Source organism: Archocentrus centrarchus, chromosome 9 (assembly GCF_007364275.1).
Source record: "Archocentrus centrarchus isolate MPI-CPG fArcCen1 chromosome 9, fArcCen1, whole genome shotgun sequence".
Classification (NCBI taxonomy): Eukaryota; Metazoa; Chordata; class Actinopteri; order Cichliformes; family Cichlidae; genus Archocentrus; species Archocentrus centrarchus.
Window position 1 is genome coordinate 5,586,897 of NC_044354.1, and position 23,670 is coordinate 5,610,566.

A 23,670-nucleotide genomic window follows, 5' to 3' on the forward strand; every position below is an offset into this window, starting at 1 on the left:
CATATATTGAAAACTGTAAAACAACAATAATTATGGAATTGCTGTGTATTTTGGTTTTGTTTATTTATTTATTTTGGTGGTGGAGTGTTGGCTCATGGAGCTTTGTTGAAGACAGCACCTGAGGTTTGATCTCCCAAGGCAGTTTGGTCCCCAGTGAAAGGCTAGACTCAGTTTTGTGGCCGGAAAAAAAAAAAAAAAGAATCATCTGGAATTAAAAAGTCCGCCCACCACAAAGCACAATGTGTGGCCTAAACGTAAAAAAACCCCAGAACTTTACCTGCCTCTTCCTTACTCTTCATCGTGCCATCCTTTTTTCACGTTTCTGTTTGGGAAAGAAATTAAGGAGATGAGATAAACTTACAGCTTTCCAAATGTGCAGTCACATTACGCTCTGATTTAAAAATCAGTCCAACAGTCAGAAATATCCTTCTGTTAAATTTAATTTCAAAGCATGCCGAAGTCCGAGCATGAACTTGTGTGTGCGTGTGCACACTCACACCCAGATATGTCTGTGCTGTAAGTGTTGGTTGTATATGAAGCTGTGAAATGAAACTAGAGCGAGGGAGACTAAATGTATTATATATCGCACAATAATGATTTTAATTTAACCCAGTACAGCCCTAGTGACTGCCTCACCTTGGGACGAAGCTGATCACTGCTTGCGAGTCAGGGATAAAATACAAAACAATCAGGAAATTCTAATTCACCTCTCCCTCTCAGTGTTTTTCCATATCTTTGCCTTCCTCTTGCTCTCCTTCCCTCACAGAAGGAGCCTTAGAGTAGGATGTAGGATGTCATAGCTAGCAGTGTTCACTACATATGTGGGGAGGCTGTGGCTCAGGAGGTAGAGCGGATCGTCCACCAATTGGAAGGTCAGTGGTTTGATACCCAGGCTACTCTAGTTGCATGTTGACATTTCCTTGGGTAAGATGCTGAACCCCGAGTTGCCCCCGACGCATCCATCAGAGTGAAAGTGTGTGTGCAAATGTTAGACAGGGTGCTTAGGTATAGAAAAAAACACTTGTATGATTGTGTGTGTCTGATTGGGTAAATGAGGCTTGTAGTAAAAAGTGCTTGGAGTGCTCAGTTAGAGTAGAAAAGCAGTGTACAAGTACCAGTACCATATATTTTTAAAATCTGGTGTTGCTGCTTGTCAGTGATTGAAATCTGTTGTGGGAAATGAAAAAGGGGGATAAGCTCTAAGGTGGATTCTGTGACCCGAAGTAATTGTAATTGAAGCAAAGGTGTCACTCTGCTGGGCTCAGAACTTGTGCAGCAGAAATTTTTCATTTAGGTGCACCAGCAGGTAATTTGAGAAACAAAGTATAGCTTTTGGTGCCACAGTAATAAGTGTAACCAGTAGACCTTTGTGTTGTGCTGTTATGAGGGCGATGATTTGAGACATAGTGATCCCTTACAGGTGTTTAATTTGAACCCAGGCAATGACCTCTGATCAAGCAGCAGGGAGATTTATTTTGCAACTGGTTTTCCACTTCCAGATGGAGTCACATCTGCATTGTTCATGAACAACAATAGAACATCCAAAAACACACACGCGCTGTCTCTAATTAGATGCATGGTTTTTAAAAAGGCTTGGCTAAGCCACCGCGAACAAACGTCACAAATGCAATCAGTACTCAGCATCGTGACGCAGGAATCGAACACCAAACTGCAATGATTCAATTTTTAAAACACCTATGAGTCAAAGTGCATGAAACAGGAGTTCAGTTTAACAGAGCAGCGAGCGGGTGTTCGCAGCGCCCTGAGCAGCAGAAAGGAATGAAAGAATGAGCTGCAGCAACGCATAGAGCAAACATTTAGCGGTCTGCAATGGAACACTCACACAAAAAAAGCTATACAAGCAGACCTGCTACATGTCAGGCAACTAATGAAAACCTTTAGACACAGTACAGATTTTTGGTTGCACTCTGGAGCCCAGCTCCACCTGAATCGGTTTAACTTAATGTAACTAATTAGTATGGATTGGATGCACTTGACCATGAGCCACTATAGTCACGGAAACCCACTCAACTTATTGATAAATTAAATGGCTACTGCTTGCTTTAAGCTCAGCAACACTGGTCCCTTTGTTGACCCTAATAACATATCAGATTAATTAAGCCTGTGGCCTTTCCATATTCTCCGAACGGTCTTAGCGTGATGTGTCCTCATCAGTCAGTCATCAGTTTCTGATTTTGCTGAACTGTTTGCAAACACTGATGACACGTGAGACTGACTTATGGGGATGGAGGGGTTGGATAAAAGTCGCCTAAAGGCCTTTTTTGCACCCTGTTGGAAGGGCTATTTTAGTTCATCGTGAATGAATTACATAAAACTAGTTGTTCAGGGTTGGCTGAGGAAGCTGGTGTTAGTATTGATGCAGTTGTTTTGATACTATGTCACTGGGAATTTGAACATTTTCCATGCTGCTGTTCTGTGTGTATTTGTCACACTGTGTCTGCCTTTGTTGTGCATGCACTTCAGTTAATTACATATTACAAGAAAACCCAATTGTTTAACTCACTGCTGTAGTAGGGAAACATCTGTTTAACATACAGATGCTGATGTATTTGTACATCCTGTTTAGTAAATGTGACAGGTTAGTGATTAATGTCAAGTACTGGAATCTGCTGTCACTGATGACAGATAATATTCACTTGAATTATTCTCATGGTTTGATAATATACTTTTTTCATAGCAGTTAATCCAGTTTGTATACCAAAAAAAAAAAATGTATGTGCGATTTTGTGTGTGTGTGTTTGCATTCATTGTAGTCTCTATATGTGTTTGTATTTCTGTGGTCATTATGAGTGTTACCATGCCTGTGTGCACATATCTGACTCATGCCTTGTCACTGAAGGAGCTTAATGTTCAGTGACTCATAAATAATCTCTGCGTAAAACAAAGCAAAATTTTAGACCAACTGTTAAAGATTATTTTTTTTTTTTTCTCTCTCTCTGTTTTATATATGAAGCTAAAGATCTTTGACAACATAATGGAAAAATTGTGGAAAAAGAAACCCCGAGAGGAAAAACTCAGTTAACTAAACATTCGTTCAGCATCCACAGGAGTCTCTTCCTGGAGTTTTTCCATTTCTCCCAAGGGTCCCACAGTATTGGTTTTAGTCAGTGGATCTTCATCAGTAAATGGATATGGAAGCATATTTTAAGACTGAAGTGAGATATATTTTCTGTGATAAATCATTATTTATTAAGCATTCTGATGCAAGTGAAAAGTAAGTATAGAACCTGAAGGGTGAACCGTGGTCCAGTTCTGATGCTTATATGCCTGTCATAGGCACCTCAAGCAGTGGACAGATTCACCCTCACTGGACTGTAGTCATATCCAAAATTAAGATTTTCAGGTAATTGTGCTGTCTCACCTCTTATGTGTAATCAGATCACATGGGCCAGCAGTCATGCCCTGTGCCAGGCAGCGAGCCTTTGGTGCCCATGACCCATATTCATGTCAAAGGCTTTGTGTGTACTAGGGTTTAATATTTTTCCCGAAAATGACATGAATCAAATCCCGGGAAATGACGAGCCATTTCCCGGGAATCCCGGGAAAAAGTTTATTTATTTATTTATTTTAATTAGGCCTTCTGTAGCCTGTGTCGGCCTTAACCTATTGTGATATTGTAGAGGTAGCTTTCCAGCTATGTCCTGTTATGCCCAGTAGGGGTAACGTCGGCTTGATTAATGCAATAAAACCTACATCTGGACATTGGAGTGCTCGAGCTATGCGGTGTTGTATCGTTCCTCAACACTCCCTTAACAAATATAATTCGAATATTCCTCCATTGTACATGGAATTATACCAAGATATTTTACAACTGCTGGTGCAAAACAATACGGTTCATCTCCACAGCATTGATAAAGGCTCAGCCACGCTGTCGTGGCGACATCTGTTGCGCTATATCTCCACCAGTGGAACGCTGTAATAGTCATTGAAAAGTTAACTACCTACTACACTATAATATGTCATAACACAGGGCCTTGAGTAATGCACTACGACTTGGTCATTGCCATTCTGGCAACAGCAAATTTATAACACCGTGTCTGAGGGTTAAAGTAGGTTCGCTGTGAATCGTCTTTTGAAAAACTGGCCAATCCTTATAGCCTAAAAAATATACATTTTACTCAACTCCATTTTAAAAGTGAAATATGTTAAAGCAATCTATTTCATGATAATTTCTTCACACATTAGGCCCGTATCCTAATTCATGATTGTTAGTAAGCGGCTGCAAACGAGGAAAAGAAACACTCGAAGTTAAACAGATATTTCTTTATTGTTCAGGGCAGGCATATTTTATAGGCTATATAATGCAATATAACAATATATAATAATATAAAATTATATAATACAAAATACCTTAGGGTAAACACATTGCCTACGATTTTAACAAATTAAAGAGGAAAAAAGTACAACTGTGTAATATCTCTATTAAAACGCTTGAGATGAAGAGGCTGAAGCCTTAAACGGAGGCTGAACGTGCCTGAAATGAAGAGTAATGCTTTTCGCATTAAACGAACCCTTCTCTCAATATTTCCATAAATTTAACATTCTGAAGCTTTCTTTTCTTTCTGAAAGTCAAATCGACGCGCGCGACTTTTTTCCCGGTTTCCCGTCTAACGTTTCCCGGGAAACGGGAAATGGTTCTGATCGCATTTCCCGGGAATCCCGGATCCCGGGATTAAACCCTAGTGTGTACTTAATAAAGTGGCTGCTGTACCCCCTTTTGCTTTCAGAAATGCTTTAATTCTGTGTGACACATATTCAACAAGATACTGGAAACATCCCTCAGAGATTTTGGTCCATGTCGACATGATAGCATCACACAGTTGTGATGACAGATTTGTCAGCTGCGCAACCACGATGCTGCCCTCCCATTCCATCCTACTGCATCCCAAAGGTGCTCTGTTGAATTGAGATCTGCTTCCTGTGGAGGCCATTTGAACACAGTGAACTTGTCATGTTCAAGAAATCAGTTCTAGGTGATCTGAGCTTTGTGACATGGTGCATTTTTCTGCTAGAAGCACCCATCAAAAGATGGGGACACTGTGGTCATAAAGGGCTGGATATAGTAAGCAGCAAAACTCAGGTAAACTGTGGTGTTTAAACGATGCTCAATTGGTGCTAAGGAGCTGCAAGTGTGCCGAGAAAATATCCCCCCACACCAGTGTAGCACAACCACCAGCCTGAACCGGTCATTCAAGGCATAGCTCCAGTCTTTCAAGTTTTATCTCAGATTCTGACCTTACCATCACAGCAGAAATTTAGACCCACCAGACCAGGCAACATTTTCCAGTCTTCTGTTGTCCAAGTTTGGTTAGCCTGTGCGAGTTGTAGCCTCAGTTTCCTGTTGTTAGCGGACAGGAGTGGCACCTGGTGTGGTTTTCTGCTGCTGTAGCTCATCTGCTTCAAAGTTTGATGTGTTGCGTTTTCAGAGATGCTCTTCTGCATACCTTGGCTGAAACAAGCGGCTGTTTGACTTGCTGTTGCCTTCCTATCAGCTCGAAGCAGTCTGGCCATTTTCTTCTGACCGCTGACAACAACGAGGCATTTTTTCTGTAAGAACTGCTGCTCACTGGATATTTTCTTTTTTCCGGGATGTTCTCCGTATACACTAGCAGTTGTGCGGTAAAATCCCAGTAGATCAGCAGTTCCTGAAATACGCTGACCAGTCTATCTGCCACCAAAAACCATGCCACATTCAGAGTCACTTAAATCACTTTTCTTCCTCATTCTGATGCTCTGATTGAAGTTCAGTAGGCCATCTTCATGCTTATATGCATTGAGCTGCTGCAATGTCATTGGTTGATTTAGATGTTTGTGTTAACAGTCAGTTGAACAGGTGTAACTAACCTAGTGGCCTGTGAGTGTATATTTCATGATGTTACAGCTGTTGTTTGAAGCCTGTAGAGAAAACAGTATCATGTATCTGTCATTGCAGGTCTGTGATCTAGATTGCAATATTGGATTAGGGCCACAGATGAATAAAATTAAGTAATTTTGCAGATTTATATTGGGCCATGTATTGGATTTTGTAAATGTCCTATTGCAGACCCCTTACTCCTGCAGCAGGTTTCCATTTGAACGCTACAAACCTCCAAAGACAGCAGCTGCATTGCAGATTCTTGCTTCTTGTGAATGTTTGACAAGCACCACCCATGAAACAGTTTCAAATGTAGTCGGTCTGAATTCTATTGGCAGCTTTTCTGGCGATGACACTATACACAAATGACGTCTCCATGTTGACCCTTTTCTCACAGCAACCACACTGTTGACAGAGCAAGGATCATTTCCTTAACACACACACATGCTTGCATTTGTTAGTGTTGTTTTCTGGGGCACTCCTTGTTTATGGTTTCACATTAGTGACTAAGGGTGTTTCTGACACTGCTGGAGCAAGGGGTGAGAGAAGGTGGCAATGGGGTAATATAGCTTAGCCAGCCTGTTAAGGCCTGACTGAGGGCCTCTGTGCTGGAGCAAGTGTTTTTGGGAGCAGGGTGGGTCTGGAGGAGGCAGAAGGAAACATGGGATAAAATTCCTTGTTGACATCAATCTCCTGCCATTGGGGGGCCCAAGGAAGCTAGGGAGGTGTAGAGGGGAGGTCACCCTGTTGATATAACACCTCAACAAAGCAGGCCTGTTTGGATGGCAGGGTGTAATGGAATGCATCCACGAGGTGCTGTTGTTTTAGAAAATGCTATCCGTGTTGTGGATATTGGTGTTTTTTGGTCCCATTCTGAAGAAGAGACAGAAGTAGGAATAAAAACCAATGATACAGCACATGAAGAGTGGGGAAAACCAGTGGAGGTCTGGACTAAGTCATGATGCCTGGTGTGGGAACTAACACAAAAAATCTGGTAAACAGAGGAAGAAGGAGCAGGCTGCAATATCCGACTTTGGGAGCTATGAGAAAGGTTCCCCTGCAGGATTGAAGACAGAGGCGCTGAAACATTGGACTCGACTTTCCCAGATGATTGAATAGGAACCCCCACAACACAAACACATACACACACCATAAAGTCTTTTTCATTTTCTTTCCTGTCCTCTTTCTTTCTTTCTTTCTTTCTTTCTCTTTTTCACACTCTTAATCCCTCCTTATTTACTCACTCACTCACGCTCATACACTCAAACTCCAAGTGAATCCAAACCTGAAGAGTCCATTATTCTTGTCTTCATTCTGAGCCCGTTGTGGCCTGGTATGAATTGGAGCACATCTGTTTTAAGTGTACCATGCTAAATCTGATGTTGCGTTTACACAGTTACACTGCACAGACATCAATTGCACAAGCATCATACTGTGCGACTGAAGGGCATTTTGTAATGGAAAAAAGTAAAATTTTCGACCTTTTTTTAATTATTAATTTAAAAAAAAAATTCCTCCAACCTGCCTTTCTTTCTAGAAGATTAAAACTGTACGAAGGAGGACGCAGACACTGACAGATTCTTCACCAACCAGCATGCAAACAATCATTAATCATCAATTGGCCGTGTTTTGACAGAAACAGGCTGGCAGACATACACATACACCGAGACACCGGCGGGCACGCTGACGCAGACATTGCATTATATGTGCCATGTTTTCTGCCTTCAGCTGAGCCTAAAAGGAGTACATTTCACTGAAAGAATATTTTCTTTTGGCTGCCGCTCAAGACCTATATAAACATGCTTTCTTTTTTCTACAGTGGGTCAAGGGGAAACCCTGGAAAAAGACAGTCCGCACACCGGAACGCTCCTAGAAAAATATTTTCGGGCATCCATGCCCGAAATGTTACTTCACCTTGAATGCAATTAAATATTTTTCTAGGAGCGTGCCGGTGTGCGGACTGTCTTTTTCCATGGATGTCGTCTTTGTTCCTGCACCCCTTCAGCTGCTGGATGTGCGTGTTTGGCTTTTATAGTTCAAGGGGAAACCCTCTCACAGAGTGACGTCTCCTGTTAACCAGTATGCTTCCCCACAAATGTTCCTATTTTTGCTAACATGGTACTGTAACCATAAACCTATCCAGACACATTCAGTTTCTTTGATTCGCTTGTCCGAATTACAACTTGATAGAAAAGTTGTCGACTGGATGAGTTTTGCAGTAAGCTAATGGGAAAAAGTGGAAATCCTACTTTGCCATTGGGCATTGTGGCCCCATATTTTTTTTTTTTGCATCTGTAGTCTACATTGTAACTTATGTATAAATGAGAGACACGCTGCAAGGGGGTGACTAAAAAAAATTAACACATTGTGAAATGCCATCTGATGAGTATTCAAGTGAGACTTTACATATGCATTGCATAGATTTTCACCTTTTTTTTTTCTTTTCTTTTTTTAAGAAATTCCAAGTCTTTAGAGGGATTCCAGCTATTAAAGGAGATAAAATCAAAATCAAAATATATTTGGATCTTTACTGGTTTATCGCTCACAGTGGAAATTTGTTTCTTAGCTTTATTGCTAAACTTCTGCTGAAACTTCTTTTACTTTTAATCATTTAATAAACTGTCAAAGCTTAACTGGCAAAATTCATTTAGAAATCTATAGCAGTGGACTTTCTACTCACCTGCAGTTTTATGCAAACCTTGCCGTTTGGTAAAAGATGCAACCATTGGGTAAGTCTTATGGTCTGCTAAACCTTGGGTCATTTATTATTTGATGTCTTCTTTTCCTTGCTTTTACAATCCAAGTATGCTACTTCTCCTCCTAAAAATGTTGAACCCACTCCAGTATGTGAAAAGCTATAACTCAGTGGGAGGCAAGTTTTCTGCAGGGAACATCCTCAGCAACCCCACAGCTGAGTGGGGTTCTTCGCAGCCAGTTTCTATTCTCCTGTGGTCCCCAGGAATGTGGCTCACACAATGATAGAAACCCCACAACCAACAAATTTTTCTTCCCATGTAAAGAGGTTTGTGGAAAGCTCATTTTGAAAAAGCCCTTTTTTGCATTTTGCTGAATTGCATTAGTTTATTTAAAAATTTTATGCTAAAAAATTGTATTTCTTACTGTTTGATCCCATCTTCTTTGCACTCACTTGCATTTTTTTAGCTCATATTTGAGACTCACACCAAATAGACATGTTCCAATCCCTGATTGGTGGAACTTTCAGTGACAGCTATAGGTGAGGCCATTGCCAGAGATTAAGAGGGTGGCTGGGTCACGGTGTAGGGAAGTAATTGTTAGCCAGCCTTTTTGTCTCTATTATCAGGCTTTCTGAAATAAAGTGGGTGGAGTGGGGGTATGGGGTCTGTCCCTGGCATTCTGTTTGATCATTGATCTCCATGACCCCATTTGAAGGGTCTTAATCTCTCTGTTGACCTCCTGAAGGATTTTTTTTTAGGAAGGGCTTCAGGGGTGGATCTTGACTGGGAACTATCAAGAGAGTGGATATGCTGTAGGGAAAGTGGGGGGGTGGAGGGTGCTTTTCCACTTGAGTGGAGGTAGAGCGGTGCAGCAAATCTGAAAGATGTGCTGATTCACACGTGTGCACATGCACTATATGCAAATCTTAAAAATGAAAATGTAAGGCTGGCTCACTCACATTCAAGCAGGTGCAAACAAGTTTTTTTGTAGTAGTAGTAGTACAAGCATGCCTTTTCTGTACGGGGCATTTTTGCTTGCATTTGGTATGGACTGAACTGTATCTGTACATTTTTGTACCAATATGCTTTCTTTCATTTGAACTCTGTTATTTCCATTAGTCAAAGTGTGTGCATCCTTATTATTCAGAAGGGCATAGAAAATTTCCACCAGTGCAGTCAGTGATATCCTTATTTTTATAAAGATGATATTTGAATTATAATTCACTGCCCAAAGATTTCTTTTAGTCTTTATGCACCAAGTTTTCAAGGCACTACATTCATTGACAGTAAGAACAATGCTCTCTGTCTCCAGGGCTCAAACTAAATGTTGGAACGAGACCCAGACTACACCCTTTCACAAATATGTGGCATCTTGGTGGAAAACTGCCTCGATAAGTTTGTGTTGTGTTGTTTTGTTTTTTACAAGTTAGCAACAACTCTCCATTTAATTTCTTAAGAATGATTTAAAGACTCTAAATATGTATTACTGTAGTTTCCTGACTTTTTTTTTTTTTAACCTGAATTGTCAGCAAGTTTTGACTTTTTGGGCAAGAAAGATTTTTCTTTTCTAGTCATCATGTTTATTTTCTCTGGTGGTTCAAAGATGTCACAAAGAAATAGATGATTATCTGTGTTGTTAATAGTTTATCTCTTTTGGCTGCAAATAAATTAGGTGTTATGACTAATGACAAAGAGCTAGAGACAGGAAGGAAATGAGGCAGCAGCATTCTGGGATGATAGCTGTGGGATCACTGTCTTTTTAAGGGACTTAGTGAAGTGATAAAGCAGGATGATGCAAAGCCAACAGACCACCGTTTAAACTGCTCTTCACTGACTGATCCGGATAAAACAAACCACACATTCAGGTGCTGACATGCATACGTGTTACTATTGTTGCACAGTAACTTGTAACAGTTTGTGAAACAACACTTGGAATTATTCATTGTTAAGCTTCACAGTCATAAAACTGTCTTTGGTACACTTACTTTCAGATGACAAATGCACAGCACCACAATTTGGAAGAAACAGTTGAGCTGTTGAGGTGTTGGTCAGCTGCACCACCCATGTAAGACCTCAAGTTTAACTCCAGCTGCTTTTTTTTTTTTTTTTTTTTTTTTGAGGACAGACGAGGCAGATCATGAATATATTTTTAAAAATCAGATAGTAAGTGACTATTTTTACAAACCTTTTACATCCACTGTGGGAGGAGTAACGATCAGATGTTGTGTGTGTCTTAGAATAAGACAGATGCATTAATGGCATTGCGTCAGGCTGGACTTATTGACCACACCAGAATTCACTAATTCTGCCACTGTAGTGCTTTTAGGTGCCTTGTTTTTTAAATAGATCGTATAGCAGTTCTCAGTGTGCTCTAGGCACTGGATGCAAAAAGTAGTTTTGCCTTTTTCATTCACCATGCAATCAACATCAGTAGAGTGATGCTGTTTCAACATCTTTGTCAGCTTAAATAAGCTTAATCCAAACAGTCACCTAATATGGGGTAACAGGAGAAGAGGCATATGATGCAGCTGCAGCACTGTAAATAAATATTCAAATATGAATAAGAGGAATGCTATCAACCTAAACGTTTTGCCTTTATCTCAGTCTAATGTTAATTATTGTGGGATAGTGCACAACTTCTGCTGTAGTACAGTACATTTTACTAAAACAGACACTGGTTAAGAGCAATATTTGTCTATTGCCAACACAGTCTGCCTAGTTTAAATTCATAATCAACCCTTTACAGAAAAGCTAGATGATTTAATGTGAATTGATATATTCATTAATTCATGTAAAGCCTTCTGAACTATCAGGAACTACTTGAATTAACAGTATCTCATGTCAGATTATTTCAGGACACCCCAAAACACCCGAGGTATGGAGCAACTGTTTCAGGTGGTCCATTTGATGTGATTACAGAGTGTAAAAATCTCACAGAGTTGTTTTGAAACCAGTTTTGGACATAATGACATAATGAGAAAAGGTTGCATTTTCAGCTTCCTCTCTTTGATTATTGTTTCACTGACATAAATCACAGTTTTGCAGTACAGTTTACTGAGGTCACTGTTTTTCGTTTCTTTGTAAAGGCTCTTTCCCAGTGCAATTAACAGCTGATGATAAGGTGTTTCGGGGCGCTCTTTATTTCGAGACTTTAATGTGGATAGCAAACATCTACTTGTTTCACAGTGAAGTGACATGACAGGAAGAGCAGGAGAGGAGGAGATGGGAATGTTTTCATTAGATTTTCTTTGGTATTCAGGCCAGATAATTAAGTCCTCCTTTTAACTTGTCTCTCCTTCAAGACCTCCAGATGCGTCTGAGTGTTGTCAGACAAGGTGTGTTGCAACACGCCCATCCATGAGCAGCTGTGCGGATGTACTCATTTATGCATGCAAGCATGCACCCGTGGAAATCAAACAGTTTTACATCAACAGTCTTTTTCAATATAATCTCCTTCCTCATTGTGTTATACACACACACAGACACACACACCACAATGTTATGTGGTCAATTCACTGCTCACCCTCAGGAATGTAGCTGCACTCTGAATAAACCACAAGTAGATACCCACACACGCAGACACTGTGGTCCTGCTCTCCTTTACTGTTCTCAGCTGGAAAGGTTTAAAAAACTACAGTAACTCACACAAAGAAGGAAACCATAAAGAGTGGATTTGATGTGAAGAGGAAAACCACAGTGCTGGGTGAATTGTGATAAAGACAGACGGAACACTTCCTGGCTTCTTGTTTTGAGAGGAGATACTGATCTCAAGCAGTGTTACCTAAGATATTCATTGTAGCCAAGCACAGCGTTTACACTGACTGGGCTAAAGGAAAGCGAGAGGGCTAAGGAAACACAAAGCTGCAAATGAGAACGGCTCTGTGGCAGAACGTCAGTGCCCCAGACCTCCCCTTCTGCTTATCTCTCTGCCCATCGTCTGGGGCTCTTTTTTTTTCTTTTCAGCACACAATTGTATCCAGGCCACAGTTTTGCACAGTTTTTATGTAGCACAAAGTGATCGGTATGCTGGATTATGTAGAAAATGGCAGCCCTTTTTTTTGTGTGTGTGTGTGTGTGTGTGTGTGTGTGTGTGTATGTAGCTAATCTTAACATAAACAGTATAGTGGCTTTTTTGCTTAGGCAGCCATCTGGTTCAGGATTATCATCCACTTGACCCTTTTTTTTTTTTTAAGTATGTGTAATTGGTGTGAGAGTTTATGACCACAAAGTGACTTTGATAGCTGATTTTTTTTTTTCTATATTGCTGTTGCAGATTTAATCACATTGATATGATTTGCTGCACTTTCCAAAGCTTTGTGTTTTGCTATCTCCACAGAAGACTTGAGACGTGGGAGCCCCTCAGCTGAGCATTCTGGATAAAACATTAAGAGAACTAGGCCTGAAAAAAAAAATCTCTCCCTCTCTTAAAAGGCAAATGACAGCTAAGGATATATGACTGTGCAGTTTTATAAAAACCGAGAGTAAAACTTAACGAGTCCATTGCACAACCAAAGCTTCCTCAGGACTGTTACCTGTACCGTAATATCGTTATTGTAGTGCAAGCAATGTTTTTTACTGATCTTAGACTGCCTGATACTGCTTCAGTTTGTAACTAGTAGTGGTCTAAAGGACTTTTTTTCCACTGTGCTTTGGACTCTTTCACCAAAATTTGTGTGCTTATTCTGTCACTGACAGGTACACACGACACAGTCTGTCTGTTTTCTCTTTGTTTTCCTGTCCATCCAACAACCATGACAGCTCTGCGGGCTTGTCAGGTACCATCAGTGCAAAGCTGGTGCCATGTGATGCCTTCGGCAGCTTGCCAGAAGCTAATTGTGCTAATTGGCGAGCACCAATCCTGTAACAAGGCTTTGCGAGGTGACCCACCGACACAGATGAAAGCGCTAAGATTTGTCTTGTGTCAAGGTCTTGTGGGTAATCAGCACGTCCGCTGACTTGAAGGCCACAAGGGCAGGACCACAATGCTGTTGGTAGCCTGTGTGTGTAGAGATAGAAGTAGACAGGGACATGAACCCAGCGCGTGTTCCCAGACATCAGGGTAAAGATGTATAGATTTAACACAGAAATATGGTGATGTATCCTTCTTCAGGTTTATTTGGTTGTGTTTTCTCCATCTGTTGCTCATTCATGGCTGGATTTTTGGTAACGTTTACTCAAATGCATAAAATCAGCAATCAGCACTAACCAGAAAGCTTTTTTTTTTTTTTTCTTTCTCAAAATCAAATTATGTCATGCTTTGAGCTCTGTGCAGCAGAAGTCAGTCCTTTCTTTTACTCCGTGGAACAGTGTATATATAAGCTAGTCTAAGGATTGATGGATGAGCCCAGAAACCAGACAGAAACTCTCTCAAGGGCTTTAACAGTCACCAGGTCATTTTACTTTTGCAGCTTTAGTTGTCTGATAGCCTTAGCTCGAAGTGGAGGGTGGGGGATATTGGATGCTGTCTACGATAGAGAATCGGTTTAAAAAACTGATGAACATATACCTCTGTTTGTTCCTTTCTGCTTGTTACTGTCTCAAGCTATTTCAAGTGGGTGTAACATCCTATTTACAAAAATTCTTTAGCCAATTTTCATACCGTCTGGGAACCTGTCAAGGATAAGAGTAAGTGTCAAAGTATCTAAGCACAAAAGAAGTCTGAAGACATCCAATTGGCTGTTTACTAAATGTAGATATGATTGGAAAGTGAGGTTGACAGTGACAGACACCAGTCTACATTTTTTTTTTTTTTTTTTTTTTAAAAGACCCAGACGTCCTCCTCCGTAGTTCGTCCTGGGGATTGTTAAGCGTTCCCAGGACAAATGAGATAGATAATTGCTCCAACAGGTTCTGGGTCTACCACAGGGCCTCTTCCCAGTTGAGCGTGCCCAGAAAATGGGAAAGGGAGGCGCTCAGGAGACATCCTAATCAGATACCCAAACCACCTCAACTCATTATCGGCATATAACTCATGCACTATATTGCCAAAAGTATTCACTCCTCCATCCAAATCATTGAATTCAGGTGTTTCAATCACTTCCATGGCCACAGGTGTATAGACCAAGCACCTAGATATGCAGACTGCTTCTACAAACATTTGTGAAAGAATGGACCAAGGTGGAAGCAGGGTGGGAAAGACAGCAGCTCAGACACGAAGTGGTAGGCGACGTAAAATGACAGGGTTTCCATGGCTGAGCAGCTGCATCCAAGCCTTACATCACCAAGCCCAAGGCAAGGTGTTGGATGCAGCAGCATAAAGCACACTGCCACTGGACTCTGCCAGGGGAACGGTACCTGTCTGACTGCATTGTGCCAAGTATAAAGTTTGGTGGAGGGGAGATTATGGTGTGGGGTTGTTGTGGAAATCCTTCACAGAAGAGTTGAAGCTGTTACAGCTGCAGAGGGAGGGCTGACATCATATTAAACCCTATGGATTAAGAATAAGATTAAGCGAATACTTTTGACAGTATAGTGTATGTGATCAACAATGTCTATTTACATTTACACTGGTCAATATCCAGTTATTCCAAAATACAGGTTATGTTTACAATACTATTTCAAATGTCAGGCTACATTCTCTCTTCACTGTGAATCATTTAAGAATATAATGCATCTGAAAAAGGCTGTAAATTTAAAGGTCAGTGGCATTATGATTCAGAGCTTGTTAAGTCATGCTTGACATCAGGTGAGACTTTTATGTCTCCACAGCTGTAGCTGGAGGCATTATATTTTTGGGTTTTATATTTGCATCTCTTGAAGCTTTGAGGAAGAACTGATATTTTTTCTTTCTTTCTTTCTCAAAGGTGAGGGACTCTACAACGTCATGTCGGTCCCATTCTTACATGAGCTGCAAATGTGACTTTGGTCATCAAGTGTCAGGAACACTGACCTCACAAAACACACTTTTGGCCAGAACACAATAATTAATTTAGCAATTATGACAGCATTTTACACAACTGTCTAGTACGAAAAAATAATGAAGTGATGATATTTTATATCCAAAAGTTTGTAGGTCAACTTTACTATGAGTTCATAATGTTCTATAAGAACATGTTTCTGGCAGTTTTTCAAATGGCATAGAAACAAGTTACTCAAGAGTATTGGTGCCTACCAGTTAAACTCCTTCAGTGTCTCTACGGCATGGATAACCCTGAATCTTGACTTTCTAGCTGCAAGGTGGTAATTTTTTAGTGATAATGTAATTGGCACTCATTATTTATGTAGGAAAGGCATTACAGAAAATACACATATACTTCCTTTTCTGTTTGTCTCATCACTTCGTCACCATTTTTAGGGACAAATTATCCTGGCTGGCAAAATGATAAGTTGCTTCTCTGAGTTGATTGTCTGGGCGCTATTTGGAGATGTAAATTAATTTTGTGGACCTATTATTTCAGTTTGTTATTTTTCTTCTTGGACTCTAACCCTAACCCTAATGGAATAGCTGAGCATTACTCACAATTCATAACAATTTATTTTATACCAAGCCCTGATGCTGACGCTCAGTGAATCAAGCCACTTTAGCTCCCTTGCCTTTAAGTTCACCCTCCCTTTAAGGCAACTTTCTTCTAATTGGCTTTGCCTAGTTTCTGCCAGCAGAACCTAATGCATGTGGGAACTATCTCCTCTGCTTGGCATATTAGGGATATCAACTGTCTTTGACATCATACAGAGCCATGAGTGGGGGGTGGGTAACTGAGCTTTTGGAGCAGTCTGCAGCCTGAGCTTCTGGGTCATAGGGATTTCTTGCTCATATGTTAACCTCATTATTTGAAACTCTGGCCTTGTTAAATATAAGCATCTATGAGCATAACAGTATATATGACAGGAAACAGTGAAAAGTATAATAGGTCCCCTTTAATATCTGACCTCTTCTCTGTTAAGGAGCAATTCACCTACAGTAACTACTCTGCTGTCTTTTCTGCAGCACCTTTATTCAACTGTAGCTAAACTTTATTTTAACTTGTGCAGTGTAGGTGGGATTACACTTTTAGTTACTGTAAATTACTGGAACTAAGCCAGAGCTTTTGCAATCTTCAAAATGAATGATGTGGTTTTGATACTTTACTGTGTTAAACTGAAACCACGTCATATTTCATCACAGCTTAAAAAAACAAAAAACCTCAGCTGTCAGTTATCTGAGGCTTTTGGCATGTTTTGGAAGGTTTAATTAAATGTTGATGCTAGGTGATTGAAATGTATATAACTAGTTTCCTTTGTACTGTGATGGAGTGTGAAATGCGATATTACCTAATTATTATGGAATTTGATACATCTCTGCACTGCATAGCCATTCAGTCATGTATTACATTCATTTCTCTGCAGTTTTCCATTGAATTGAAATATTTACAAATTTTCAATCACAGAATACAATTATACAATAAAATGTAACAAAGCAGAAGATTCATTAATCACTCTGAAGTTTTGGATTTGTTTATATTCTGAACTGAAAACGAATAAACACACTTCCCCTTTGACTTTGCTTGTGACAGCTCATGTTGGAGGGGTTAAACGGTGAGTGCCAGAAGTCAAATGAATGCACAGAATATTTGGCAATTCATTCTTCCACAGTGCAATGTAGCTACATGAACATGTAAACTGTCTGAGTTTAGCAGACATGGCTGCAGGGCAGAGGGAATTACACTGTCACACAGAGGATATGGAGCTGCCGTGATATCCTCTTGGCACATAGTTGAAGACCATCCAGGTGGAAATTGGTATGCTCTGCCAAGAGGGAGGTGGGGAGTGAGGTAGCTGCGTGGGAGGTGCTCATCTGCATCAGCAAGCACCATCTTTCATGTAAACAGTATATGGCCTTACCTGTTGTAGCTGTCAAAGAGAGAACAGATTTGTGATGTCGGGTGTGGAAACGAGCTTTTGTGCTTGTGTGTTAAGCTTTGCACACCTGTACGTTTTTGGAATTGACAAAGGTCTGTGCACATCTGTCAAAATGTTTTGCATTAGGGCTACGCAACCTCCTCACAGTAGCTGAGAACCTGTTGGGCAACTTGGAGTTAAATATCACTTTCTTAAAGTCTAGTTGCTGATTTAAAAAAAAAAAAAAAAAAAAAAAAAGATATATATTATTATTTGTTTTAGATCAGTTTTTTCTGAAGCTGTTAAACTCAAGATGATCCACATATTCTTTTTTCCATAACATGGGAATACCTCATGTTATTGAAGATACACTAAAAATTTAGTTATGATGAGCATCAGTAACTTTTGCTGTGTGTAACTCTTTTACACATAGTTACATTACACATCAAAAAAAGAGCACAGAAAAAACTGAGCAGATTAGTTAGTGAGTCATGCCTGGATTTTTCCTCTCAATTTTGCAAAAAGAAAAAACTCTGTTTTAAAATTCATAAACCTAAAAAAAAAAAAAAAAGATGCAGACTCTAAGATGAGTTGTAATAAAATCCTGTCTTCGGCTTTAGTGCCAAAGCTGGTAAACAGCCATAGCCACCCTGTCTGCAGACGTACGCTGAGGTATTCTTAATGTCTCTGAAAAATGTCTACCAAAAATGGAGATGTGACGGACAGGATTTGGAAGCCAGGTGTTGTGAGCGCCACAAGCCTGCCTGGGTATGATTAAAGCTGCAGCATTATCTCAAACATTCTTCGCGCAAGATAGCATATCACGCTAAAAGGGTTACTGAACCATACTGACTGCTTTGTACTTACCAAATCTGTACGCCATTAAACAGTTCCTACATCACTTCCAGTTAGTGAGCAGGCTGGGCTGTTGCATCATGTACATCTGATTAGAAATAATTATAATGCTCTTATGGATAGAGAGAATATCATTGTGGTCTGCTCACATGTGTTTTAGATTTTCTTCAGTCAGTATCCACCGACCCTACGCAGTTATGAGATTAAATATGATTTGCATGTGGCTATCAGCACCCTAAAAATATAACTCTGGATACAGTTTCACAATTGTTCTGAATATTTCAGTATTACTATTTGGATGTTGTTTTGTGTTTAGTTTCCAGCGTGGAGTCACTTAACAGTAAACTGTGATTGCGTTAGTTTGGCATGAAAATTTTACTTCTCAAGCAAACACATTGTGTTCTTTCATTCTTGTTGTGAAGCAACTTCGGTTACTTAAACTGTTTGGACCAGAAAGTCCTTGAAGCCTCTGACCAGCTGTAACTGTTTTCCTCCTAAACTACTACCTCAAGTCAGCTAGAATCCATCACCTCCACACGCAATCTAAAGATCTTATTGTCACAATTTGTAGTGTGTGCATTGGGCAGTATTACTGTTCCAGCTCAGTTTATGTCTTAATCGCACCTGATGACAGATGAATCACCCTGGGCTGTCTGTGCCACATGAGACGGTCCTCCTCAGCTTGTTGTGATCTGGATTACCCTCCTAAAGTGCTTGAAAGCAAAAGAAGACAGGAAATTTCTGACAGTTTTATCCTAACGGACAATTTGAGGTTAAATATTGTCTTAACATTGATTCAAAAGACTGCTTCGCAGTCATTACCACTCAGAAAATGTCAACATAAAAGGCTTTGATTATACAGTTTAAATGCCTAGAGAAAGTAGCATGTCACGACGTGCTTCTTCATCTTATTTGTAACTCCTTAATTTTTGTACTGCATTCAAAGTTTTTTTGCAAATCACATTCCTCATATGCGGTACAATATCTGTTGCATTTCAGTTTGACCCTTTATGTTGTTTTCTTCACAAACTTTCCCCTCCGGGAACAGTTCGATGCTGTTTGTTGGAGCTGATGTGGGTGGTGTGAGCGATCCAACCCTGCCGCCCAGCTCCCGTGTCCTCGTCTGTCCCTGTCTGGTTTGCCGACCCTGCCACTTCCCTCCTGAAGAGTTCTTTCTGATGGCCAACTCCTCTGAACCCAAACAACAGCTCCATTTGTTCTGCCAGGGCTGGGAATGCACTCAGCCATCTCTAGTTATGTTTCTGCCAGCCACAGTGGATGCCAGACCTGTGGCCTATACTCCTGTGCCAGCTCTTCTCTTTCTCCTTCTTTTCTTTTACTGTGTCTGTCTGAGTACATGACACCGTCGGGGTCTAAGTCACTGGTAAAGGGTCCTGAGAAGGGACAATCCACGTGGCTCCTACCTCAGTCAAAACTGATAGAATAGAATGTGATTTAGACATGAGCGAGTTACACCACAAGAAAGGATTTGTTTGTTGTAGATTAGTTTTACTCTGATGTTGTTGTTGTTGTTTTTAATTTCATCACAGTAAAAATATTAGCTGCAACATTAAAACCAGCTGCCTAATGTTGTTTAGGTCTCCCTCATGCCACTAAAACAGTCCTGACCTGTCAGGGCATGGACACAGACGCTCTGAAGATGTCCCGTAGTGTTTGGCACTACGTTGGATGTTGGCAGTGGATCCCTCGGGTCCGATGTGTTATGCCATATCCTGGGAGTTTGGAGGCCAAATTGCGCCTTAAGGTCTTTGTCGTGCTCCTTGAGCTGTTCCCAAGCTTTTTTTTTTCTTGCAGTGTGGCGTGGTGCATTATCATGCTGGATGAGAGTGCTGCCAAAATTGTTTAGGTGGGTGGTACGTGTCAAAGTAGAATCTGCCTGTATATGCCATTGTATTCAGAAAATGATTTAATGTAGGAAAATGAATGCTTTCTAATTCAAGAAAACACTGTTAAACTCTTGAACCACGTCTGAATATAACTATACACAGACAGTGAAGAGAAAGTATGCGAGTTTTCCTTTTTACCTGGTCAGTCTTTAGTGGTTTGTCTTATATCACTATTTTCATAGTATGCAGTTTCATTTATTTTATTGTACAAGTTATTATAGACAAGACACATTTATTTTTTTATTTATTTTTAGTGCGTTACACCTTACCTGTGGTAGCCAGGAAACATGACTATATTTTCAGCTATTTGCATTTAAAAAGCCACTGCTCGTTGGAGACAAATAGACCATGGAGAAGATCTGAATGCCTCATTGCCCAACACTCCTCAGTCACTGTTGTGTGAGAGATGGATGAGTGAGTGTATGTAAACACTGCATAGGGTTCCAGCACTTCTCATCACGCAGAACCAGTGTGGAACTCTTCAGTTCGCTCTTGAAGGACTTAAGAAAACACAGGTTGCTGACAGCAATCACTCACAGAAATCCAGTCGTAACCATCACTTCAAACAGTCCCTGTGGCTGAATTGTTCAATCAAAAGAAACGGTGGGCAGGATTTATGGAACAAGAACAAATAAGCAACTGAAATTGTTTCTATCCTGTTTAATTTAATCCAAGGCTGTTTACTTCTCATTTCTGAAGCAATGGGTTGAGTTGCATGGACCTATTTGGGCTTTGTGAACAACATGGTAGGGCTTTCCAGATTTACTACTGGTGTCCCTGTCAGCTTGACTGAAAGTTGGCAAAAAGACATGGGCAGGGAGAACTTCCTTGGCGGGGCAGAGAGAATAAAAAAAAAAAAGCAGTATTCTTCTCTGTCTGTTACATTACCCATGAATGAGGCCAGAGGACATTGGTAAACTGATAGAGGATGCACCCGCCAGTCTAAGAGAACACAAGAGAAAATATGGCCAATAACTCTGTAAAGCTTAAATTCAGATTCCCTTCACTTGAGTTATTTCTGGGCTTTTTTTGTCCATTTGTATTTTGGAACGACATCACATAATCAACAAGTCCAAGGTACTTATACATTGCAATGCAAATTACAAGCTTAAATTGAAATTGAGATAAGGTTAGGGATATGGTTTATGCATTCTTTACAACTAAAGGTAATGTTATATTTCTAGCACTTAGAAAGCCTAAAAACAGAATCCAATGAGTCCATCAAATATTGACAACCCCCTTTCCATTTTTTGTTTCTGATAGATGGGATATTCTTTAAAAAAAAACAAACAAAAAAAAACAAGGTAGTTTTTTTTTTTTTTTAAAGTGCTTTTGGGATCAAATTGAAAATGAGCACATATTAGATATAACAGATATTTTATTTAGTAATCACTATTCAATATTTGTCTTTGTGCTTCTTTCAGGGGGTGACGTTCTGTTTTTATTCCCAACACTTGTGAAAACAGGGCTTCGTGTTCACCTTTTCTTTTTCTTCCTCTGATCCTGGAGTCAGAGGAAGGTCAAGCATCACCTGTTTTCTTGTCAGTTCTTATCCATGTTGGTGGGAACACACCTTGTAAACAACTGGCCATCTGATCCACATGCCCCATCTCTCTCCACTTTTAGAAGCAAGCGGCCCCTTAATGGGGATGTCCTGGCTGGCATGGATATGCCCAGACTTGTCGTACATGTCCCCACCACCACCACCTCCTCCCTCCCTGTGAATCATGGAGATTTCTTAGAAAGGATATGCTCATCTTTCAAGTGATTTAGCCAGTATTATTTTCTGGGTCTTATTCTTGACAGCAGTTACCATGTAAGACTTCTGATTATAGTCACATCCTAGGGGTTGCCGGCTTATTCTGTGGTTATGATATCATGAACACAGGAGATATCCATGACCTCAGTGGAGCATGTTTATGTGCCTGGCTTAATCCACGGTACCAGTGGGGAGACTAGGTCTGCATTCCACAGTGTAATGTGTGTATCATTGCAGTTGGTAAAAAATGTCCCAAACTTCTGTAGATCAGGTGGGGAAAAAGAGACAGCAGTAGTTGTGATCAAACACGAGTGCAGTAAGAGAAATAAATGTTGTGGTTAACGCTCAATAATCACAGAGTTAAAACTTAATCTATAAGGTACTTTGATCTTTTTCTCTTGTAATCTCTAAGTGCATGCAGTTGAACATTGTTCTCTCACTCTAAAGTAGTTTTTTTTCCTATACAGTCATAATTTTCTGCATTAGTCAACCTGGAAAAAAATGTGGTTTCAAGGTATAAAAGCAATGCTATGTACTTCGTGCACTTAGCTTTTTATGTCTAAAAATTTGTAATAGTTGTGGTGAAACTGTTGCATTTTGTACTTAAATTATTTTCATTTAGACAATAATAAAGAGGTTAGGTATATTGGGGGGGGGGGGGGGGGGGGGGGGGTGCAGAGAAAACTGATAATTTTGCAGGTGGTGATGCATTTTTGGCATTTAGATGAGCAGTTTGGTGCTGTTTCAGTGGATTTGATCTGCCTTAAGAAGATGCACCCAGACGTTTTAAGATATTTTGTTCGGCAGCGCAATACAACTGCAACAAAGATGTTCACTGCAGACAGTATTGTGTGGGACTTGGCAGACACCCCCTGAAGCGTCTTTTGAAAAAAGGTTACCTTGTTTGCCCCTTGAGCTATTTTCGCTCTGCCTCTCTGTCTGGACTTGCCAGGCTGTGAAAATACTCCTCACTAACCTTACCTCCTCGTCTCCCCCTCCCATCCCGTGTCTGTCATGACATCACAAACATCAGGTATCCAAAGCAGACAGCAGTAAATGGGCGTTAGTTTAATAAGTATTATTAACACACCTGCTTTGCAGTGCATTCCTGATTACATGGTCTAATGGGACTGGCACTTCAAGTAGGATTAGTCAGGCCTCGGGGCCTACACCTGAACCTCGGTGAAACTCTTAAATGCAAACATCTTCTGAGTCAAACAAAAAGCACTCTGGAAAAGTAGCCCAGTCATGAATATGTGTTTCTTTTCTACTTGTTTACCCAAATACACCAAATCCTGTGATCCACCTTGTTTAATACTGCAATAATAATTCAAAAGGATAATCAAGAAACCAGGATTTTGTAGTTCTCCATCTTTTCAATCAATATCCATCAGGTAGATTCCCAACAGGTTGTCTGTGATACCGGTGTAAACCTGAAGGAATGAAACAGCAACAGTCAGTTATTTCAGTCTGCAGTGACAGGTAGTTAAATTTGTGGGAAGGTACAAGTCAGGCTGCAGCAAATCAGCACAGAATCAGATGTACAGTATTGATATTTTTCATGTTTCAGTCAGAAGGAATAAGGTCGTTTCAGGATTAATGTGGTGTCCCATCATAAGCCAGAGTTATGGTCCCATGTTTGTCTCACAGCTGCGAACACAGACAATGACTGCAGTTTTTAAACACTTGGATTCACTCCCCCTCAAAGACCAACAGTACAAACATGTACAACATCAGACAGATACAAACAGATAAATGCTA

General features: G+C 40.3%; 1 protein-coding gene across 3 annotated transcripts in view; it reads left to right on the plus strand.

The window, feature by feature from the left end:
* Nucleotides 1–23,670, plus strand: part of LOC115785515 (ADP-ribosylation factor-like protein 15) — a 111,157-nt gene that overhangs the window by 64,551 nt on the left and 22,936 nt on the right. The window contains exon 5 of one of the 3 annotated variants that reach the window (XM_030737216.1): nt 21,575–21,635. The exons of the other annotated variants lie outside the window; for them this stretch is intronic. Coding sequence (XP_030593076.1) covers nt 21,575–21,610 — 36 coding nt within the window. The 3' untranslated portion in view covers nt 21,611–21,635. Of the gene's footprint in view, nt 1–21,574; nt 21,636–23,670 lie in introns of those variants that run through there. 3 annotated transcript variants of the gene reach the window in all.